The sequence below is a fragment of the Odocoileus virginianus genome, chromosome 11 (genome assembly GCF_023699985.2).
Source record: "Odocoileus virginianus isolate 20LAN1187 ecotype Illinois chromosome 11, Ovbor_1.2, whole genome shotgun sequence".
NCBI classification, from domain to species: domain Eukaryota; kingdom Metazoa; phylum Chordata; class Mammalia; order Artiodactyla; family Cervidae; genus Odocoileus; species Odocoileus virginianus.
The window spans coordinates 41,782,601-41,802,121 of record NC_069684.1 but is presented as its reverse complement, the minus strand read 5'-3'; the positions used below and the strand labels follow the sequence as shown (position 1 = coordinate 41,802,121).

The following is a 19,521-nucleotide window of genomic DNA, read 5'->3' as shown; positions in this document are numbered from 1 at the left end:
CCAGTAATTATATTAAATAGTACTACTTAAAAATTATTATATCTAAGCAGTAATATTTTTCCAGGCATATTAAAACAATAATCTAGTAATTATATTAAATATTACTGCTCTCCAGTGGATATAATTATTATCCCCATTTTTAAAAGTCTCAGAGAGGTTTAAAAAGGTGCTTTAGTCACAAAGGTAGTAAGAGACAGGGCTGGGGCTTTGAACCAGGGTCAGTCAGTTCTGGAAACCATGCTGTTGATGGTTAAGCTGCAATTCTGGAAGGAACCCAGAAGACATGTTAAAGTGGGAAACAACCTGGGAGCTAGGAAGACCAAGAAATGCCAGCGCTCCTGCTATATATACCCCCAAGACATGTCTAGACCTGTGTTTCTAAGTCTTTCCCTTCAATTCTCTCAACCCTTGTCTATCCAACCACGGGCATCCCCAGACACTGCTCTTGCCGAGGTCCTTCACTTCACTGAAGCCAAAAGCCAGTTATCTGTCCTCATCTTATTTGGCCCATCAGCTCCTGGATTTCACTTCCCTAGTGGCTCAGCAGTAAAGAATCCACCTGCCAATGGAGGAAACTCAAGTTTGACCCCAGATTTGGGAAGATCCGCTGGAGGAGGAAAGGCTCCAGTATTCTTACCTGGGAAATCTCATGGACAGAGGAACCTGGTGTGCTACAGTTCATGGGGTGGCAAAGAGTCAGACGTGACTGACCAGCTGAGCGCACACGCACTCCTGCATTTCCTCCTACTTCCCTGATTAGTCCTTCTCTATTTTATTTGTTGATTCTCCCTCATCTCTCCAACCGCCAGACCTTTGGAGTGCTCCACCGCTCACTGCTTTTTCTCTTCTTATTTACCTTCATGGACTTGACGATACAATCCAGGCTCTACACTTTGATGACCAGCTAAATGCTGATGACTTTTTCAAATTTATATCTCCAGCCAGGCCATCCTCGTGCCCTAGGAATGCTCCCCATTCCTAGCCACATGCCTTCTTGATATTGCCATTTACTTCCTTAATAATCTTCTCAAACTGTACATGTACTGAATTGAACTTCTGAACTTCCATCATACCTGGTGGGTTATTCCCACAGCCTTTCCCATTTCAGTAAATTATAACCCCATCCTTCCAGTTACTTAAACCAAGGCTTTGGAGTTAACTGGGACTCCTCTCTTTTTCTCACAATTCACATCCGATATGTCACCATCTTTTGGCTTTTTCATCAAAATATTTTCAGCATTCAATCACTTCTATTTTATTATTAATCCAAACCATCATCTCTCACCTATATTATTGTTGCAAAAGCCTCCCATCTGGACTCCATGTTTCTACTCTTTTCTTCTTATGGCCTGTTTTCAACAAAATAGTTTAAGTGATTCAGTTAAAATGAGTGTCATTCGGGGGCCCATGCAGAAACAAAGCTGGCCCCAGATTAGTGAATTCTTCTCCCACTGAAGAGCCTTTCATGGAGGGGCCACTTACAACAGATGAACAACAAGGTTAAGGAAACAAACAAGAGAAAATGAGTATCCAGAGACTGGCAATACAGGAAGCTATTGCATCCTTGGGACTGAACACTCAAGGAGAGGACATACTGTATCACTTAGGACTAGGACCCTGGGGAGAAGTCCCCCATCAGAAGATGTAGTAGAGGAAGGATGCAGCTGCTTCCAAAAACAGCACCAAAGAGGGAAAAGAGTGGGTAGGAAATAACCTGACCACTCTCTCTTCTCATTTTCTGGTCTCCTTTTGTGGTTGTTTAGTCATTCAGTCATGTCCAACTCTTTGCAAACCCATGGACTGTAGCCCGCCAGGCTCTTCTGTCCATGAAATTCTCCAGGCAAGAAAACTAGAGTGGGTTGCCTATTCTTTCTCCAAGGGATCTTCCCCGACCCAGGGATTGACCCTTCATCTCCTCCATTGACAGGTGGGTTCTTTACCACTAAGCCACCAGGGCAGCCTGCTGCCTTCCCTCTTAATCATACCTTATGGAACCTCGAGGATATTACCTAGTTCCTTTATTTCTAGCCATCAGCTTTCTCCTTTATTTCCATTTTATGCTGCACTATTGCCAAATATATTTTGCTCCATAACTGGATATAAAATTTTTGCCTTCTGAGACAGCTCATTCCTTTTGTGAAAAGCAGTCCTGCTTCTTAGGATGAGCCCAAGTCTGCTTTTGTTCATCCACTTCTTTATTTGTTCACTCAATAAATATTTGTTGAGTGTCTACCATGTGTCAGGAATAGGCCAGGTTCTAAGATTATAGCAATGAATAAGGTAATAAGTTCCTACTCCTAAGAAACATAGAATCTAGTGGGGAAGACAGATATTAAACAAATAATTATTTAATAACAATCAAAGAAAAGAAGAAGAATATGGGCTACGAGAGCATTAAAGAGGGGACCTGGTCTAAAGAGTCAATTGTCATGAAGGGAAATTTAAGCAGGGAACCTGAAAGATGAGTAGGAATCAGGGACGCCAAGAGTAAGGGGTTTCTAGATGGGGAGGGGGAGTAACAGCGGACAGAAGCTAGTGTCTCCAAAGCAGGCAGAAAAAGTTCTCCATTGTGGATGGAGTACAATTCCTGAAGTGCTCGTGTGAAATGTGGTTGGGAGGTGAGCAAAGACTAGATTTGTGTGCTTGTTGTGTCAATGACTCGGAAACATAGTACATCCTAACAGCCAACTGAGAGCCTAGAAGCTAATGAGTTTGTGGGGATTTTATCATGTAATCCAGGGGTGGTAATAAAGACCCATTCTGAGGACTCTCAGTGGGAATCAGTTGATGAAAGCTATTAAAATAGCTGTTGATAGGATTTTACACTATTGGGAGATCAAGGAAAACAAAACATCTCCTTGATTTTAGACTTTAACCTTATAAACCGACAGCATGACTACATATGTACATAACTAAAGAGAGAAATATTTTAATTTCTCTTGGCTTAGAATCTTTTGGGAGAGGGCAGTTAAAGTTTTAAGGTAGAAACTATATTTTTTTACTGAAAGAGGACCATGAGCTCTTCCTGCTTAGGTAGATTTTTGTTTGCTTTCATTAAACTTCTTTTCTAATCTTTTAATCTGCTGACACCAAGAATTGTTGCACTTTGCACTACTCTGTGCGCTATACTTGTCTATGTCCGTTTGACTTGGGTATCTTCTGAATACATTTAATTTGTTCAGTTTTCTCTTTGGGGGAACCAGGGAAAGCTAATATTCCTGCTTCCTCTGCATTTCTAGCTGATATCTCAAATGTGTACCCATTTCAGTCCTACATGAAAACATCCCTAATTAGCAGGGTCTATACTTGTTTTTCCCCTTTTCTTTAATTTTATCTTAAGTAGTACTTTGAGCTAAGAAGAAGAAGTATAAAATCAAAGTGAAAAAAACTTTAGCCTGTAACAATGTTATAGCCACAATTTTTTTTTTTAAGTCTGGCTAACCAAGCCAAATATTAAACCCTGTTTTCTTAGGAATTTCAGATATTCCAATTCTTTGATAACAATGAGATTCACAAGGTGGTTTTTAGCTTGGTACACACAAAACATTTTGTGTTGACACTATTTCAGCAAAGAGAAGGCACATGTTCTGTGTAGGAAAAACTACTGTCTCTAACCCTGGAGAATAACTGAATCTGGAGGATAAACCAAGGTGAATTGGTTGACTTGAGCAACCTAGAACTGAGGCTAGTATGATGCACAGACTCCAGAAGTTTTTGTTTCATTGCATTTAATGATTGTTTTTATATTATTAATATTTTTCCAACAACTGTACAGTATTGATGCAAAAACCCATATGTATACTATTTCATACACACTAGGGTGGTGATAATCAAAATGACAGGCAATAACAAGTATTGAAAAGAATGTGGAGAAATAGGAATCTTCATACATTGCAGGTGGGATTGTGAAAGGGTGCTGCCCTTTTGGGAAACAATTTGGCAATTCCACAAAATGTGAAGCATGAAGTTACCATGTGACCCAACAATTCTACTTCTGGGTATATGACCAAGAGAACTGAAAACATAAGTCTACTCCAAAACTTGGGCATGAATGTTCATAGCAGTGTTAGTCACAACAGTCAAGAAGCAGAAACAATCCAAATGTCCATCATTTGATGAATGGAAAAAGAACATGAGGCATATTCCAACTGTAGAATATTATTCAGTAATGAAAAGGAATGGAGTACTGATACGTGGTAAAAAAAGAAAAAAGGCTGAACCTTGAAAACATTATGCTAAACAAAAGATGCTAGACATAACAGGCCACATATAGTAGGATGATTCTATTTTTATGAAATGTCCAGAAAGGTAAATTTATAGAAGGAAAAATTAGGTAAGTAGTTATCAGGGCCTGGGAAATATGTAGAGTGACTACTATTGAGTCCTGGGTTTCTTTTGGGGGGTGATAGAAATGTTCCAGAGTTAGATAGTAGTGATGGTCACAGAATCTCATGAATATACCAAAATCCATTGGATTTTATATTTAAAAACAGTGAATTTTATGGTATGTGAGTTTTACCTAAGTAAAATAGATTTTTAAGAGCCATTACACAGGATAAATATAAACATGTTTATTATCAGACTTTACATGTTTGTAAAGTTGTGTACAATAAGTTAATTACAATAGTTATTAAGTACAATATTTGTGTATTTGTTAAGTACAATATTTGTGATTGTAGACATTTGTTGTTTAGCCACTAAGTTGTGTCTGACTGTTTTACAACCCCATGGACTATAGCCCACCAGGCTTATCTGTCCATGGGATTCTCCACACAAGAATTCTGGAGTGGGTTGCCATTTGTTTTTCCAGGGGATCTTCCTATCTCAGGGATTGAACCCACATCTCCTGCTTGGGAGATGGATTCTTTGCCACTGAGCCACCTGGTAAGCCCAGGTATGATATAAGCTTAATAAATACATACTTAAAAAATTTAAAATCATAACTTAAAATACTTGTACTGAATTAAGACTTATGGCATTTATACTATATTCAATGCAAGCAAAAAGAATGCAACCTCTAAAAGCACTTTAGTTCTTAGTCGTTCAGTAGTGTCCTACTCTGTGACCCCATGGACTGTAGCCCACCAGGCTCCTCCGTCCATGGGATTTCCCAGGCAAGAATACTGGAATGGGTTGCCATTTCCTTCTCCAGGGAATCTTCCCTACAAAGGTATTGAACCCACATCTCTTGCATCTCCTGCAGTGGCAGGCAGATTCTTTATCACTGTGCCACCTGGGAAGGTAAAAACACTTTAAAAAACACTGAATCCCACAGGGATCAAAGTGATTGAGACTGAACTTGCTGTGCTAAATAGAATTTCCACTATTAACAACTTTTCACATGTCATCACCCCGTGGCATTAAACTTTTGTCATTTCCCCCCAAGTCTATTAATAGAATATCTATGACCAGTTTCCTCTACATTCTTGACAATTATTATTCCTCCCCATGACAGCAACTACAGAGTCAGCAGCTGAAACACCATGAGGGACAAAAGAAAGAAACAGTGCCATTAAATATTGTATTGCCCCACAAAATTTCAAAGTGAGTGAAGGGTGAATTAGGAAAGGAATTCGGAGATTCTAGACCCTTAGTCTCTTTGCTTTTGCATGGACAAGAATATCCCTTCCTTCCAGTAGCCAGTGCTGGAAAGGAGAGAATTGTCTTTTTTGGTGGCAGACTGGACTTGCTCGTTGGATTTTGTCCACTGAAGTCCTCATGGGTACCATGGCCCCACCTGTAAATGTAGCCAGTGGATGCAGTAGGAGAGAAGAGCTGGAGACCCAAGCAGACCTCTCTGTCTCTGCCATCTTCAGGGTATTGCTCTCGTTTCCTAATTTGCTTGTGCTCCTGCAATGAGAGTGCATGACATCAGGATCCTTAATATTTTGCATACTAACAGCAACAACAAAATTCCCCTTCTAGCACAGACAACTGTGTGTACTCTCACAAGGCTAGCCCAAATATGAACAGCAAATATGAACACTGTCCTATTCAGTTGGGATAGTGAAACTATTCTGTACAATACTGTAATGATGGATACATGTCATTATATATTTGTCAAAACCCATAGAATATACAGAACCAGGACTGAACCCTAATGTAAAACTGTGGGATTTAGTTAATAATGATGTATCAAAACTGGCCCATCAATTTTAACAAAATACCATACTAATGTAAGATGTCAATAATAGAGGAAATCAGAGGGTATGAGGGAGGTGTGTTGGAACTCTGTTCTTTCTACTGATTTTTTCTGTAAACCTAAAACTGCATACAAAAAAATGTCTATTAATTTTTTAAAAATCTATTCAGAGGCGACTTGAACCTTCCAAATTCTCACAAAGCAAAGCAGAGTGTTTTTCAGAATACAGATTTTAGAGCCATACCACCTGATTATGATTCCTGACTATATAACTTAATAGTTTTGAGATTTTAGGCATTACCCAACTTCCCTGTGCCTCATTTTCTTCATATATATAATAATAAATATAATAGCCCTTATCTCATAGAATTCCTAGCTTAGAGTGGTTCCTAGAACATAGTAAGTGCTATAGAATGGTTAAATATCATTATTATTATTAATTTTCATAAATGAAATTACTCAATGAAGGCAAGATTCTTGTTCCTTTCCTCTCCTACAAAAAGAAAGAAAGAAAGAAACAACTTTCCATAAAATAACACCAAGGTGGTGATTTCCCCCCTAGAAACTAGCAGGTTTGGAGGGTTCAAAGAACAATAGAATATGTGGAGAACATGTCTTTTTTTCAAAACCATATGTGATTTTCAAATCTTACCTGATTCCTTTGGACTTAAATTAACTCAGAAGGTGCTGGGTAGCATCCATCTGATTTCAGGCTTGAGCAGCTGCTGTGGAACACATGAGAACACCAAGGTAAAGCACTGGTTTCCAACATGAAGAGAAAAATGTGTAAAATGTTCAATGGCATGCTTTACATTTAGGTTGGTACCAAAGTATTTGTAGTTTCGGACTGTGAATTTTAAATCATAACTAGGCTCAAACACATCATTAGCAATCGAAAGAAGAACCATTACAATCAACGTGTTTTTGCCAATGAGAAATTGGTTGCTCTATTCCTGTAGCATAAAAATTTGTGCTTTGGTATTCAGTGAACTCTTGGCAAGGATTTTCTGCCTCAGGCTGGTTGTAGAAGCGTTTTCCCTGCAAAAAGTTGTAAAGCTGCTTAATGAAGTGCTCGCTGGTTGACAAGAGGTCAGATGAATATGGTGAATGAGGCAAAACTTCATAGCCCAATTTGTTCAACTTTTGAAGCATTGGTTGTGCAACATGTAGTCCAGCATTGTGGAGAAGAACTGGGCACATTCTGTTGACTAATGCTGACTGCAGGCATTGCAGTTTTCGGTGCATCTCATCAATTTGCTGAGTATACTTCTCAGATATAACGGTTTCACTGGGATTCAAAAAGTTGTAGTGGATCAGACAGGCAGCAGACCACCAAACAGTGACCATGACCTTTTTTTTGGTGCAAGTTTGGCTTTGGGAAGTGCTTTGGAGCTTCTTCCTCGGTCCAGCCACTGAGCTGATTATCATATAAAATCCACTTTTCATCGCATGTCACAATCTGATTGAGAAATGGTTTGTTGTTGAGTAGAATAAGAGAAGACAACAGTTCAAAATGATGATTTTTTTTTTTATTTGCGGTCAGCTCACTTATTGAACCTTGTCACCTTCCCAACTTGCTTCAAACGCCGAACGACCATAGAATGGTCAACATTGAGTTCCTTGGCAGCTTCTCACGTAGTTAGTTGCTAGAGCATCAGCTTTGGTGATGCTTTCAGTCTGTCAGTGTCAACTTCCGATGGCCGGCCACTATGCTCCTCATTTCAAGGCTGCCTTCTTTGCAAAACGTCTTGAAACCACCACTGCACTGTATGTTTATTAGCAGTTCCTGGGCCAAATGTGTTGATGTTGCAAGTTGTCTCTGCTGCTTTACAATCCATTTTGAACTCGAGTAAAAAAATCGCTTTAATTTGAGTTTTGCCTAACGTCATTTCTGTAGTCCAAAAAAGTAAGTTTGATGCATGAAGCAGGGCACTCAAAGCTGGTGCTCTGAGTAGGGGGATTCAGGATGGGGGGACACATGTGCACCTGTGGGTGATTCATGTTGATGTATGGCAAAAACCACCACAATAGTGCAAAGAAATTATCCTCTAATTAAAATAAATTAATTAATTTTAAGAAAAGAGCAAATAGGAACAGAGAAGGAAACTATTGCTCTTCATTATAAATAAATAAATAAACAGCAAGTAATGCCATTAGCAGGGCTTTCCTGGGGCACTAGTGGTAAAGAACCTATCTGTCAATGCAGGAGACATAAGAGATTCAGGTTCGATCCTTGGGTTGGAAATATCCCCTCCAGTATTTTTGCCTGGAGAATCCCAAGGACAGAGGAGCCTGGAGGACTATTGCCATAGGGTTCCAAAGAGTCAGACACAGCTATAGCGACTTAGCACACACAATGTCATTAGCAAAAACACATACAGTGAGAAATGTGCATTAAAATAATGTATAACATAACCACATTTATTTAAGAATGTATTCCAATATCAAACAGCAAATTTCAACAGTACAAAACCGTAATTACTTTTGCACCAACCTAAATTCAAGAATGCAGCTTACCTGGTAGGAGAAAATTTTTTTGCTGCAAGAGAAAGAGAACTATTAATTTGGGCTAAGTAACTTTCAAGGACATTTTAAATCCTGAAACAGTATGACTCTATTTATCAGGGATTGCAAACTCAAGGCCTTCAAGGCCCCTATAATTATCAGAACACAAACATATCAGACAACAGGGCAGGGTGAATGCAAAGTGTACATTCATGCAAAGGGCACGGCAGCTTCCTAAGGCAAGCAGATAGCCCATAGGCTCCACCTGCCAAGTTTGTCCATCTTCCAGTTGGTCATGAGAAATCTCAAATCTGATTTGACATGAAATTTCCTATTTTGTGTCAGAATTTAGTTCAAAAAAATTTAGTTCAAAAAAATTTAAAGACTCTGTAGGCCAAATAGATCAGGAGTATGGCTAGATGTGTCTGCATATTCTTTGTGTGTGCTTAATCGATCCATCGTGTCCAACTCTTTGTGACCCTGTGGACTGTAGCCCACCAGGCTCCTCTATGATTTTTTCCTGGCAAGAATACTGCATATTTCCTGAGATGCTCCCAAATTTAAGCCTGTATTCCAAATACAATTTTTGGAAACATTTTCTTCATTTTCCCAGGACCACTAATTATGGCAGCCTCGGTGTAGCAACTCCTCAGACATAGCGTTCAAAGTGAATAGCATCCCCTGGAGTTGTACAATGTTAGCATACTAACATTTGTATGTTAGTATCTTTTCCTAAGATTTCTGCTTATTTATCCTGCAGTTTATTTGTGTTTATCATTAAATGACTAGTGATTTGCTTCTAATTACTTTGTAAATCTGTGAGAGACAACATGACTCATCAATGAGAAAAAAAATTTTTTTTCAAAAACCTTTTCGGAGTACATTCATAAATGTCCTCACCTTTCTTCCGAAGGCGTTTCAGAAGCCAGAAGAAAAATGATGATATTGTCACAAGGGAGACTCCAGCAGTAGAAAGTCCAACTGCCAAGGGAGTTTGGGACACAGTGGGAGCTAAGGAAACAGAGGATGAACGGTCATGAGAAGGAATTAAATTTAAATCTTCCCGTTCTGTCCATTTGCCCTTTTCTTTGTACACTGGTTATAATGTGCAAAGCAGAAGAGTCATCTAGTCCAATACATGAGGCAGAGACATGGTACTAAAGGCCTTTGAGATCAGCCCAAACCTCTTTGTGAGCTTACCTCCAGCACGGGCAGGCAGAGCTCTAACTTGCCAAGCTTTTACAGCACACTTTGGTTAACCTCTGTCTCTCTTTCTCTTTTTCACTCATTTTCCTTTTCTCTCCCACTTTTCCCACTAGCTCTCCTTTCTCCAATTATCTAAATTCCATCAACATGTCACTCCTGTTTTCCCTCTTTCCCATAAAATGAAATATCCACCCATTAAATGTTAACCTGGGTAACCTTTCTGACCTTCCTGGTTTGGACATACCGGATAGTTCATTACTGTAGCCAGATAGCTTCCTTTCTAAGCTCCCTTTCTTCTCTCTGATTCCCCCGCCCCAGACAGCCAGCATCACTCAGCGCTTCACCTTCACAGGTTGGCAGCATCCCAGACCAGTGTCCTGTGGCACCGCACGTCAGCACTACAGAGCCGTTGAGCGTCCATCTTTCAGGACATGCAAACCTACACTCAGTGCCAAGCACGGGCTCCCCACTGCAGTTCATGCTGAGCTTTCCAGAAACGTCCAAACGTGAACATCGTACCACTGAAAATGATAGGATATGGGTAGCAGTTAAGAAAAATCCACTGGAAGACTTCTAAAACTGACAAAGTCACCAATAAGTCTAAGTACTACATAGTTTTCAGTATGGAGGAAATTAGAATCGAGTCCTTTGGGGAAATCTGCAAAGCAGATAAATTTTATGTGGCTGCCTCTTCACTGGGTTTCCCTAGTGACTCAGTTGGTAAAGAAACTGCCCTTAGTGCAGGAGACCCAGGTTAGATCCCCAGGTCAGGAAGATCCTCTGGAGAAGGAAAAGGCAACCCACTCCAGTACTCTTGCCTGGAGAATTCCATGGACAGAGGAGCAGGGCAGGCTGCAGTCCATGGGATTGCAAAGAGTCGGACACGACTCTGCCTCTTCATTAGTCCCCGGACAAATGGGAAGACGGCTGTGTTTTCTTTGAATTTCTGTCCTGCTGTTGACAATGGTACTAGACAGCCTTTTACAGGACCAATACTCCCGTTCTGACCTGTGATGAAGTTAGGGTCAGGAGAAAGATTTTAGGTAGTCAGGGAGCAACTTATGAGTCTTGAGTACTTAGAGATGAGGCCAAAAAGAAAAGAAGATAAGCAGGCAGCCACATCAAATTTATCTGCTTTACAGTTTGGTTTTTGTCTTGTGGTTTTCTGCCACTAGAAATAACTCTGTGCTGTATTTGGCTACAAAAATGTTAGCACCTGATAGTGAAACCTGCTTGTTTTCAACATCCTTGCTCTTGCTTTATTAAACTAAATTTTAGTGCTTATGTATGTTTTAAGGGTGTCTCTAACTGAGACCATACTAGAAACATTTTCATCACTGCTAGTTATGAGCAGTTTCAGAAGAAGGGCATGATAACAGTTTTAGAGTCAGATCATAAGGAGAAGTGGGTGGCAGAGGATGAGTTGGTTAGATAGCATCACCAACTCAATGGACATGAATTTGAGCAAACTCCGGGAGATAGCGAAGGACAGGGAAGCCTGGAGTGCTGCACTCCATGGGGTCTCAAAGAGTCAGACCCGACTTAGCAACTGAACAGCAACAGCAACAACATGTTCTCATAATTCTATTTTGTAAATTTTCTAATGTGATTTCCCTTTAGATTAAGATTTCTGCTTACTTGATGCCAATGTTTATAAAGTTGTATATATTTATATATTGAGTGTGTGCTCAGTTGTGTCAGATTCTTTGTGATCCCATGGACTGTAGCCCCCTGGTGACTCAGCAACAAAGAATCCGCCTGCCAGGGCCAGAGCCCAGGAGACGTTCAATCCCTAGGTTGGGAAGATCCCCAGGAGGAGGGCAACCCACCCCAGTATTATTGCCTGGGAAATAACATGGACAGAAGAGCCTAGCGGGCTATAGTCCATGGGGTTGCAAAGTTATGTTAGTCGAGGACAATTAAGAAGCCAGCAAAGCATCCACTCTTATTCCACACAGTCCTTTCCCTGGACAAGCATCTGTTCTTTTATATACATCTCAAAAACATAAAAGGATTGTTGCCCATCAGATCTGATTATTATAGTTAATAATGTAGGCATCTGGTTTGATTTTAAGTGCCCATGTTCGCAGACTGCTGTTCTTTGAGAAAGGAGACTCTCAGGCTTACCTTCACAAACCGGGACCTGCTGTGTCCATTGTCCCCGGGCAGTGCATTCAACCTGGGGTGGCCCCTGCAACACGAAGCCCTCTGTACAAGCGAAGTGGCAGGATGACTTGAAAGCGAACTCTCCAGCCGAGGAGTGGCGACAGTTCACAGTGCCATTCTGAGGATGGCTGATGGCTGCACACGTCACAGCTGCAACACATGTCCCAGTTTACATTAGCAGGTCAGGCTTGCCCATTTGGAGAAAAGGTTGAGATGTTACAGTAAATCTTGATGTGGAACCACCTTACCTTTACATGTTGGCTGCTTGTTGTCCCAAATCCCAGAGGAGGTACACTGTAGGTGCTGGGGTCCAGTGAGTTTATATCCTTCCTGACACTCAAACGTACAGGTGGTGTTCCATGGGAGGCTTCCATGGTTTTGGGAACAGTTTACAGCTCCGTTGTCCGGATTTGACAAAGCATCACACTTAACCACTAGGGATTTGAAAATGAAATTTTACAGAGGAGTGAGATATTCACTTCTTATTGAACTGGAGTTTATAACACAGTAAGGAAACTACCTCCAGAGGGTAGAACTCGAAGCCCGAGGTTAACTTCTGGGGACAAGCACACCCACAATAAAGTTGTTATGTTTTTTCCTTGATACTTTTATTCTCTCTGATTGACTTTGACTGTGCTAGGTGGTTCCTGATCATTTTACCTGGCTTATTTTACAAAAGGCAAAAACAAAGAAAAATAGCAGATTCTAGATTAGGATTTATGACTAGTTGTGATTCAAAAAAAAAAAAAAAATCCCAGCATGCACAGAACATTCATTTAATTTAGCCCAGCAAGACCTGGAGGATGGAGAAGGAAATGGCAACCCACTCCAGTATTCTTGCCTGGGAGATCCCACAGACAGAGAAGCTACAGTCCATGGGATCACAAAAGAGTCGGACATGACATGGCGCCTAAACAATAAGACCTGGAGGAAAGAGTTTTTCTGTCTTTGGTCTAGAAAGATAAGACAGAGAGAAAAGGATATACTGAGGTTGTTTGGTGATCATGATCTTCCATGGTCCAGTTGCATGGATGAAATTAAACAGAAAAAGGAGAGAGGAAGTCATTCAGATTTTGAGAGGGCAGTTCCACAGTTCTGTGTTCCCTTACATATCAGAAGAGCCTCAGAAACACTCATGTCAAATACAGGATCAAAACTTTTCTCAAGGCCAGCTGATACCATATTGGCCCTATCTACACTGGCTGAGAGAACAAGTTGAATTAGAACTTGTTTAATTAGAACAAGTTTAGAAGGAACTTTCCCTGAAGTGCTGAAAATGGCATAAGTTGGATAAAAACCAAGGGGATGAGCGATGGATTGGAGAATGTTCTGTGCTTTCTGAGAGAGACTTACCATTGCAGGTTGGGAGAGGAGCGCTCCATTCTCCAGAGGACGTGCACCGCGTGGCCTCCGTGCTGCTCGGGAGGTAGCCCTCTGCGCAGCTGACGGAGCAGGAAGAGTTGTAGCTGAATTTCCCCAAAGGGTTGCAAACCAGATGTCCATGCTCAGGATGTTTCTGTGCCTGACAGGTCACAACTGAAAAAGGAAAACAAATCAGTTCTGCTCCTCTCTCACCCTGTCGCACGTGGCAAGAACCCTGGAAACCAGAACTATCAGTCAGTCAGTTCAGTCGCTCAGTCGTGTCCGACTCTTTGCAACCCCATGAACCGCAGCACACCAGGCCTCCCTGTCCGTCACCAACTCCCGAAGTCCACCCAAACCCATGTCCATTGTGTTGGTGATGCCATTCAGCCATCTCATCCTCCATCATCCCCTTCTCCTCCTGCCCTCTATCTTTCCCAGCATCGGGGTATTTTCAAATGAGTCAGCTCTTTGCATCAGGTGGCCAAAGTATTGGAGCTTCAGATTCAGCATCAGTCCTACCAATGATCACCCAGGACTGATCTCCTTTATGATGGACTGGTTGGATCTCCTTGCAGTCCAAGGGACTCTACTATTTATCAAATGTCAGGCACTAGGCTTCCCAGGTGGCACTAGTGGTAAAGAACCTGCCTGCCAATGCAGGAGACAAAAGAGACCTGGGTTCGATCCCTAGGTTGGGAAGATCCCCTGGAGGAAGGCACAGCAACCCATTCCAGTATTCTTGCCTGGAGAATCCCATGGACAGAGGAACCTGGTGGGCTACAGTCCATGAAGTCGCAGTGAGTCGTACATGACTAAAGCAACTTAGCAAAAAACAGGCACTATGAAAATGTCGTGTCTGCATTTGTTCACATCATCCAAACCACAAGCCTATGAAATTGATACTCTATTGTCCTTGTTTTACAGTGAGAACCCGGGACTTGAGAGTTTACCTCTGTTGTCAAGGTGCCGTAACTACTAAGTGGTAGATCTGGGATTCAAACACAGGAGGGTCTGATTTCACAGCTTCAGCTCTTAACCTCCTTCTGACTCCATATGCTCCAGGGAAGGGAAAGTATGCAGACCTGACACCAAAACCAGCTAGGACATAAAATGCTCCTACCATCTCGGGCAAAGGAAAAGTTGAGACCAAGCCTTACCTTGCTCACATTTGAGGCCCTTGAAGCCAGGGTGGCACTGGCAAGTGTAGTTGTTAATGGTCTCTACACATTCACCATGGCTGCTGCAGGGTGTGGGGGTACAGGCAGCTGTGGAAAAGACAATCCGTGATGACCCTTGCTATTATACTTCAACTGAGTTTCTTTGAATTTAGGATCAAAGATATGTAACAGGGATGTCACCAGTGATACAGAGTGTCAGAGAGTTTAATGGAGGTGCTTGATGAAATGCCCAAGCTGAGTTTTAAGCTCAAAAATTACAAACCCTGATGTTAATATCAGAGGTAGAACTGTAACTGGCACCAAAATAGAAAATTCACTTTATCACAAATTTAAAGAGAATTCTCCTACTGCAAATAAATAAAAGGTAACTAAAAAGTATATTACATGTGTGCATGCACACTGTATTAAGTATATGGTGGCTTAGTTGCTAACTCATGTCTGATTCTTTGCGACGCCATGGACTATAGCCTGCCAGGCTCCTCTGTCCATGGGATTCTCTAGGCAAGAATACTTGAATGGGTTGCTATTTCCTCCTCCAGGGGATCTTCCGCACCCAGGGATTGAACCTGAGTGTCCTGCATTGCAGGTGGTTTCTTTATGACCCAACTGAGTCACTGGGGAAGCCTATATTTATGTATACATATGTATGTAGGTCTATACTTATATATGGCTTCCCTGGTGGCTTAGTAGGTAAAGAATCTGCCTGCAATGCAGGAGGCTCAGGTTCAACCCCTGGATGGGGAAGACCCCGGAGAAGTAAATGGCAACCCACTCTAGTATTCTTGTCTGGGAAATCCCATGAACAGAGAAGCCTCGTGGGCTACAGTCCATGGGGTCACAAGAGTCAGGCACAACTTAGCAACTAAATCACCACCATACATAAACACATACATTCTTAACTACATTCACACAAAGAAGCAAAAAGAGGCAAGTTTCAGGTGTTTAAATATTTCAAATACATTGTTTGAAAACTGAATCTTTTTAGAACATAAAATCCACACAATAGAGACCGGTTTTTGTATACAGTCAACAATCTGCCAAGATGCTCATACACAACATCTCCCTCCCACTGCTGCCGCAGACTCCTTACCTTTGTAACACAAGGCTAGCTTCCTTTTGGTGCATCTCTCATCATTCCACTTGCCTGAGTCCTTTGCTCTCTTAATGTAGATCTCTACACAGTCCTCATCACTTTGCTTATTGTTTGGTTCACCTGGAGCCCAGTTTGTGGCTTCTTTGGTCAAAGACTTATTGGTCCCTATCCAGGTCCATATATCGTTGATCTTTCTGATTCCAATCCAGTAGTAACTTGGTGAATGGCTGAATGTGGAGTTCAGGTATTTAATCTCTTCCTGGTTTTGAATTGCAACTAGAGCTGTGTAAGTTTTCTGGCAATAATCTCTGGCCTCCTCAAAAGTCATGTTTTCCTTGGATGCATGGTAAGACCAGGTTCTACTTTCTTTAAACAGCAGAAGCACTAAGGGGGGAAACATGAAAGGAATGGGAAAGTTTAGCCCTGCTGTGGTTTGACTCTGTTAGCTGAATCTTTTGTTGTCATATTTTTGGCTTCTAGTGGCCATGGTGTGCGTGCCTTCTCAGTCGCTTCAGTCATGTCTGACTGTTTGCGGCCCCATGGACCACAGCCCGCCAGTCTCCTCTGTCCATGAGATTCTGCAGGCAAGAATACTGGAGTGGGTGGCCATGCGCTTCTCCAGGGGATCTTCCTGACCCAGGGATTGAACCCAGGTCTCCTGCAGCTCCCGCATTGCAGGTGGATTCTTTACTGCTGAGCCACCAGAGAAGCCCCCTGAAAGCCCCCAAAGTATGCTCCTTTGGGATGATTCAATTTTTTTTCCAAAGTAAGAATTTTTTGGAAAATGTTTTTCCAAAGTAAGAATGGGTACGAATGGAGAAACTACCATTTACTGTGTTTCTCTCTTGTAATTGACCTTCCACTTAGTAAGCTACCATTTACTGTGTTTCTCTTTTGTAATTGACCTTCCACTTCCAATTCACCCACTATAACCTATCAATACACCTACCTAATAGTAGAATAAAAATCAGGATAACTAAGCTTTTTTGAGCACTAAATATGCACCACCAAGCACTGTCTGAGGCACTTTACATGAATCATGATACTGAACCCTCCAAAGGCCTCTGGGAAATAAGATTATTTATGACCATTCTTTATACCTAAGGGAGCTGAGACACAAAGAGGTAAACGGCTCCTAGCCGAGGGCACAACACATTATGAGGAGGAACCCAGGATGCTGCTAAACAACCTACATTACACTTGGCAGCCGCCTACAAGGAAAACTTATCTGGTCCAAAATGCCAGTAGTGCTAAGGATAAGAAACGTTAGTCTATCAACTGACATCGACTTACCGAAAGTGAGAGCAGAGAGATACTGTGAAGCAATCATAACTTCAAGAGTTCTTTTGATCCAAAGATTAGACTTGAAAATGCTTTTCTGGGGGGGAAAGTACAAAATTAATTATAGGATGAACTCCCAGGCTACCAGATACCCAGATCATTATACAATGATGTGTAGAGCAGCATCATAAGATGTTCAAAGGATTATAATCTTTTGCCACAAGGTTTATTTCAAAGAAGTTTGCCCAAAGGAATAAATACAGAAGTTAAGATTTTCATCATTTCAGTCAAAAAGAAAAGCCAGGTTTAAGTAGTCTGAATGCAATAAGAGCTTGCACAGATCTTCTGTGGAAGGCTTTTTGCAAATCTGTTCATATTCATGATCTGTGCTTCACGGTCAGGACTGTTCTTGTGAAGATTTCTTGCACTTACTGTTCGGTGAAGTGGTTGTTTCAGTATCAGATTCCTCCCGCGCGCTGCTGCTTCTCTTTTGTGCCACTCCTGCAGGTTTGATGTGAGGTCTGCCAAGAACAGTGGAGCTCTGCTTCTGCTGGAACCATCCTTTATAGGATAGGGTGCTTCCTGTGAGTAATACAGAAATGTCCAAACCCAGTAAAGAGGAATTCCCAGCAATTCCACAGTGCTAAAAATGACAGTGATGTCAAAATGAAGTCCCCTTTTTATTTTAGATGAATTCTATTAATATGACACAGATGCACAGTTTTAATTCTATTAACATAAAATCTATGTCTTTAGAAAGTTTTAAAATGTGGCTCATTAGCGATCCTTTTCCTGAAATTGTGGTAGTAATCAGAATTTTATCAACTGAAGTGAACTAAGAATAGTGTTGTCATCTATGGGCTATTACTCTTGATTTTCTTACTGCATACCAGTCATTAATGGGTCATCACTCACTTTTTTTCCTCTTTCTCACCTGCCAACTCAACTCATTTTAAGGTACACTGTCTCACAGAGGTCATGTTAATCACGAAATAAATGTTAATCCTCAGATTCTATGCATAGTTTTGACTAAATTACTAGAAATATTATTTCCCACTTACATGTCTGAAATAATTCCTTGTTTCTTAAATATAACAAAAATGAGAAACAGACTTAGATATTCCATCTGGAAAGTGTTCGTGATTTGTTCAGTGAGAAAATAAAGATGAAAACTATACATATTTGTGTTTAATTGAACCAAATTTGGTTTTAAGAAAATTTAAATAATTGCAAAAAAAAAAATTTTTTTTTAATGTATCAAAATGTCAACAGTAGATTTCTAGAGGGCAGGATTTAGGGGTTATTTTTATAAGTTTCATGATTATTTTCAGCATTTTCCAGTTTTTGCAATGACCCTCTATAACTTTTATAGTAAAATGAACACAGTTTAAAGAATTCTGTGTCAAATATAACTATATATATAGTTATCAACTTCATATATGTATGTATAATATCACTGATTCCTACTCTTTATATTGGCATTTCTTTTGGGGGATTATATACAATACAATCACCATTCCCCATCTCTGCATCCCATCTAATTCAAATGGTAGAGACAGTAAATGGGAATCTTTTAATTTCCATATTCTGTAGAGATCAAGTAAAGCTAAATTCTACAGTTAAACAACTTTAAAAAACAGGACACCTAACAATGTACTCTCAGCAGACATGAAGTAGTAGTGAGGAGGTTGAGGGGGACATAACAGGTTTATTTTTCTCCTTACTTGTTAGCGCTCTGGTTCTTTCTGTGTACATAAAGACCTAAACCAAATAGGAAAAGAGAGGAAAAATTCCAATAAATACAACTGACTTAAAAAGTAAATGAATAACCCAGTTAGCTAATTTAACTCCTAAATATGCCCAACTTTTAACAGAAAATATATACCATCCACCCTCCCACTGTCCTATGTTTTCCAGATGTTAGCATTATTTTACCTTTTAATCAAACTTTACTTTTGTAAATGTGGTTGTTGTTGCTCAGTAAATGTGGAAAGTAATCAGTCACAAGTGTTTGCTTAGATTTTAGAGAAAGATGTGAAGCTGGGTTAATATTAATGTTATTAATCTATATGTATGTTAATTTTTAATAAGTTGTGAACACATGATTTGTCATTTTAAAATGTGTACTGTAGGCAGATCTTTATCTGACACAATAATAAAGTACCTAATAATTATTTTGAAAATAGAAATTAGTCATAACAGCCCGAGATAACTACATTTACTATTATGATTTTTCATAACTAAATTAAGTTTGTCTTTTTCCTTTCTCATTAGTTCACAAATATCTAAAAATACCTCCAATGGTGGTACAGTCCCTATTTCATGTACTATATATGTCCTGGACTCCCCAGTTATCATCTGTAGCATGTATGGAACCTTCACCATGTGCCAGGCCCTGTTCTGTTTTTTACATATTCATCTACATAATTATTTAATTCTTACAATAGCCTATGAAATAGGCACTCTTATGATCCCCATAATACAGATGAGGAAATTGAGGAACCAAGGATTTTATGGGTCTCAACTAAAAGCACAGAGCTAAGGAGTTGAAACCTGGGCAGTCAGTCTCCAGAGCCAGCTTCGTT

The 19,521-nt window shown here is 40.5% G+C and overlaps 1 protein-coding gene across 1 annotated transcript; it reads right to left on the bottom strand.

Annotated features, from left to right (window-relative positions):
- Positions 1-3,847: 3,847 nt before the first annotated feature.
- SELE (selectin E) lies at positions 3,848-17,027 on the bottom strand. The gene is made up of 11 exons (XM_020874162.2): positions 16,949-17,027; positions 15,653-16,039; positions 14,542-14,649; positions 13,373-13,555; positions 12,268-12,453; positions 11,981-12,169; positions 10,198-10,374; positions 9,548-9,658; positions 8,660-8,681; positions 6,795-6,867; positions 3,848-5,850 (listed from the first exon to the last, which is right to left on the bottom strand). Exons 1-10 carry the CDS (start codon positions 16,983-16,985, stop codon positions 6,810-6,812), a joined length of 1,458 nt encoding a protein of 485 aa, XP_020729821.2. The 5' UTR covers positions 16,986-17,027; the 3' UTR covers positions 3,848-5,850; positions 6,795-6,809.
- Between the last annotated feature and the right edge of the window lie 2,494 nt (positions 17,028-19,521).

Excerpts from the sequence above, each read along its gene's own strand:
- SELE (XM_020874162.2), bottom strand. The coding sequence starts at position 16,985 with ATGATTGCTTCACAGTATCTCTCTGCTCTCACTTTCG. Across the intron at positions 13,556-14,541 it reads GGGCCTCAAATGTGAGCAAG|TTGTGACCTGTCAGGCACAG; the intron begins GTAAGGCTTGGT and ends TTCCTTTTTCAG. Across the intron at positions 9,659-10,197 it reads GATGCTGCCAACCTGTGAAG|CTCCCACTGTGTCCCAAACT; the intron begins GTGAAGCGCTGA and ends CTGTTTCCTTAG.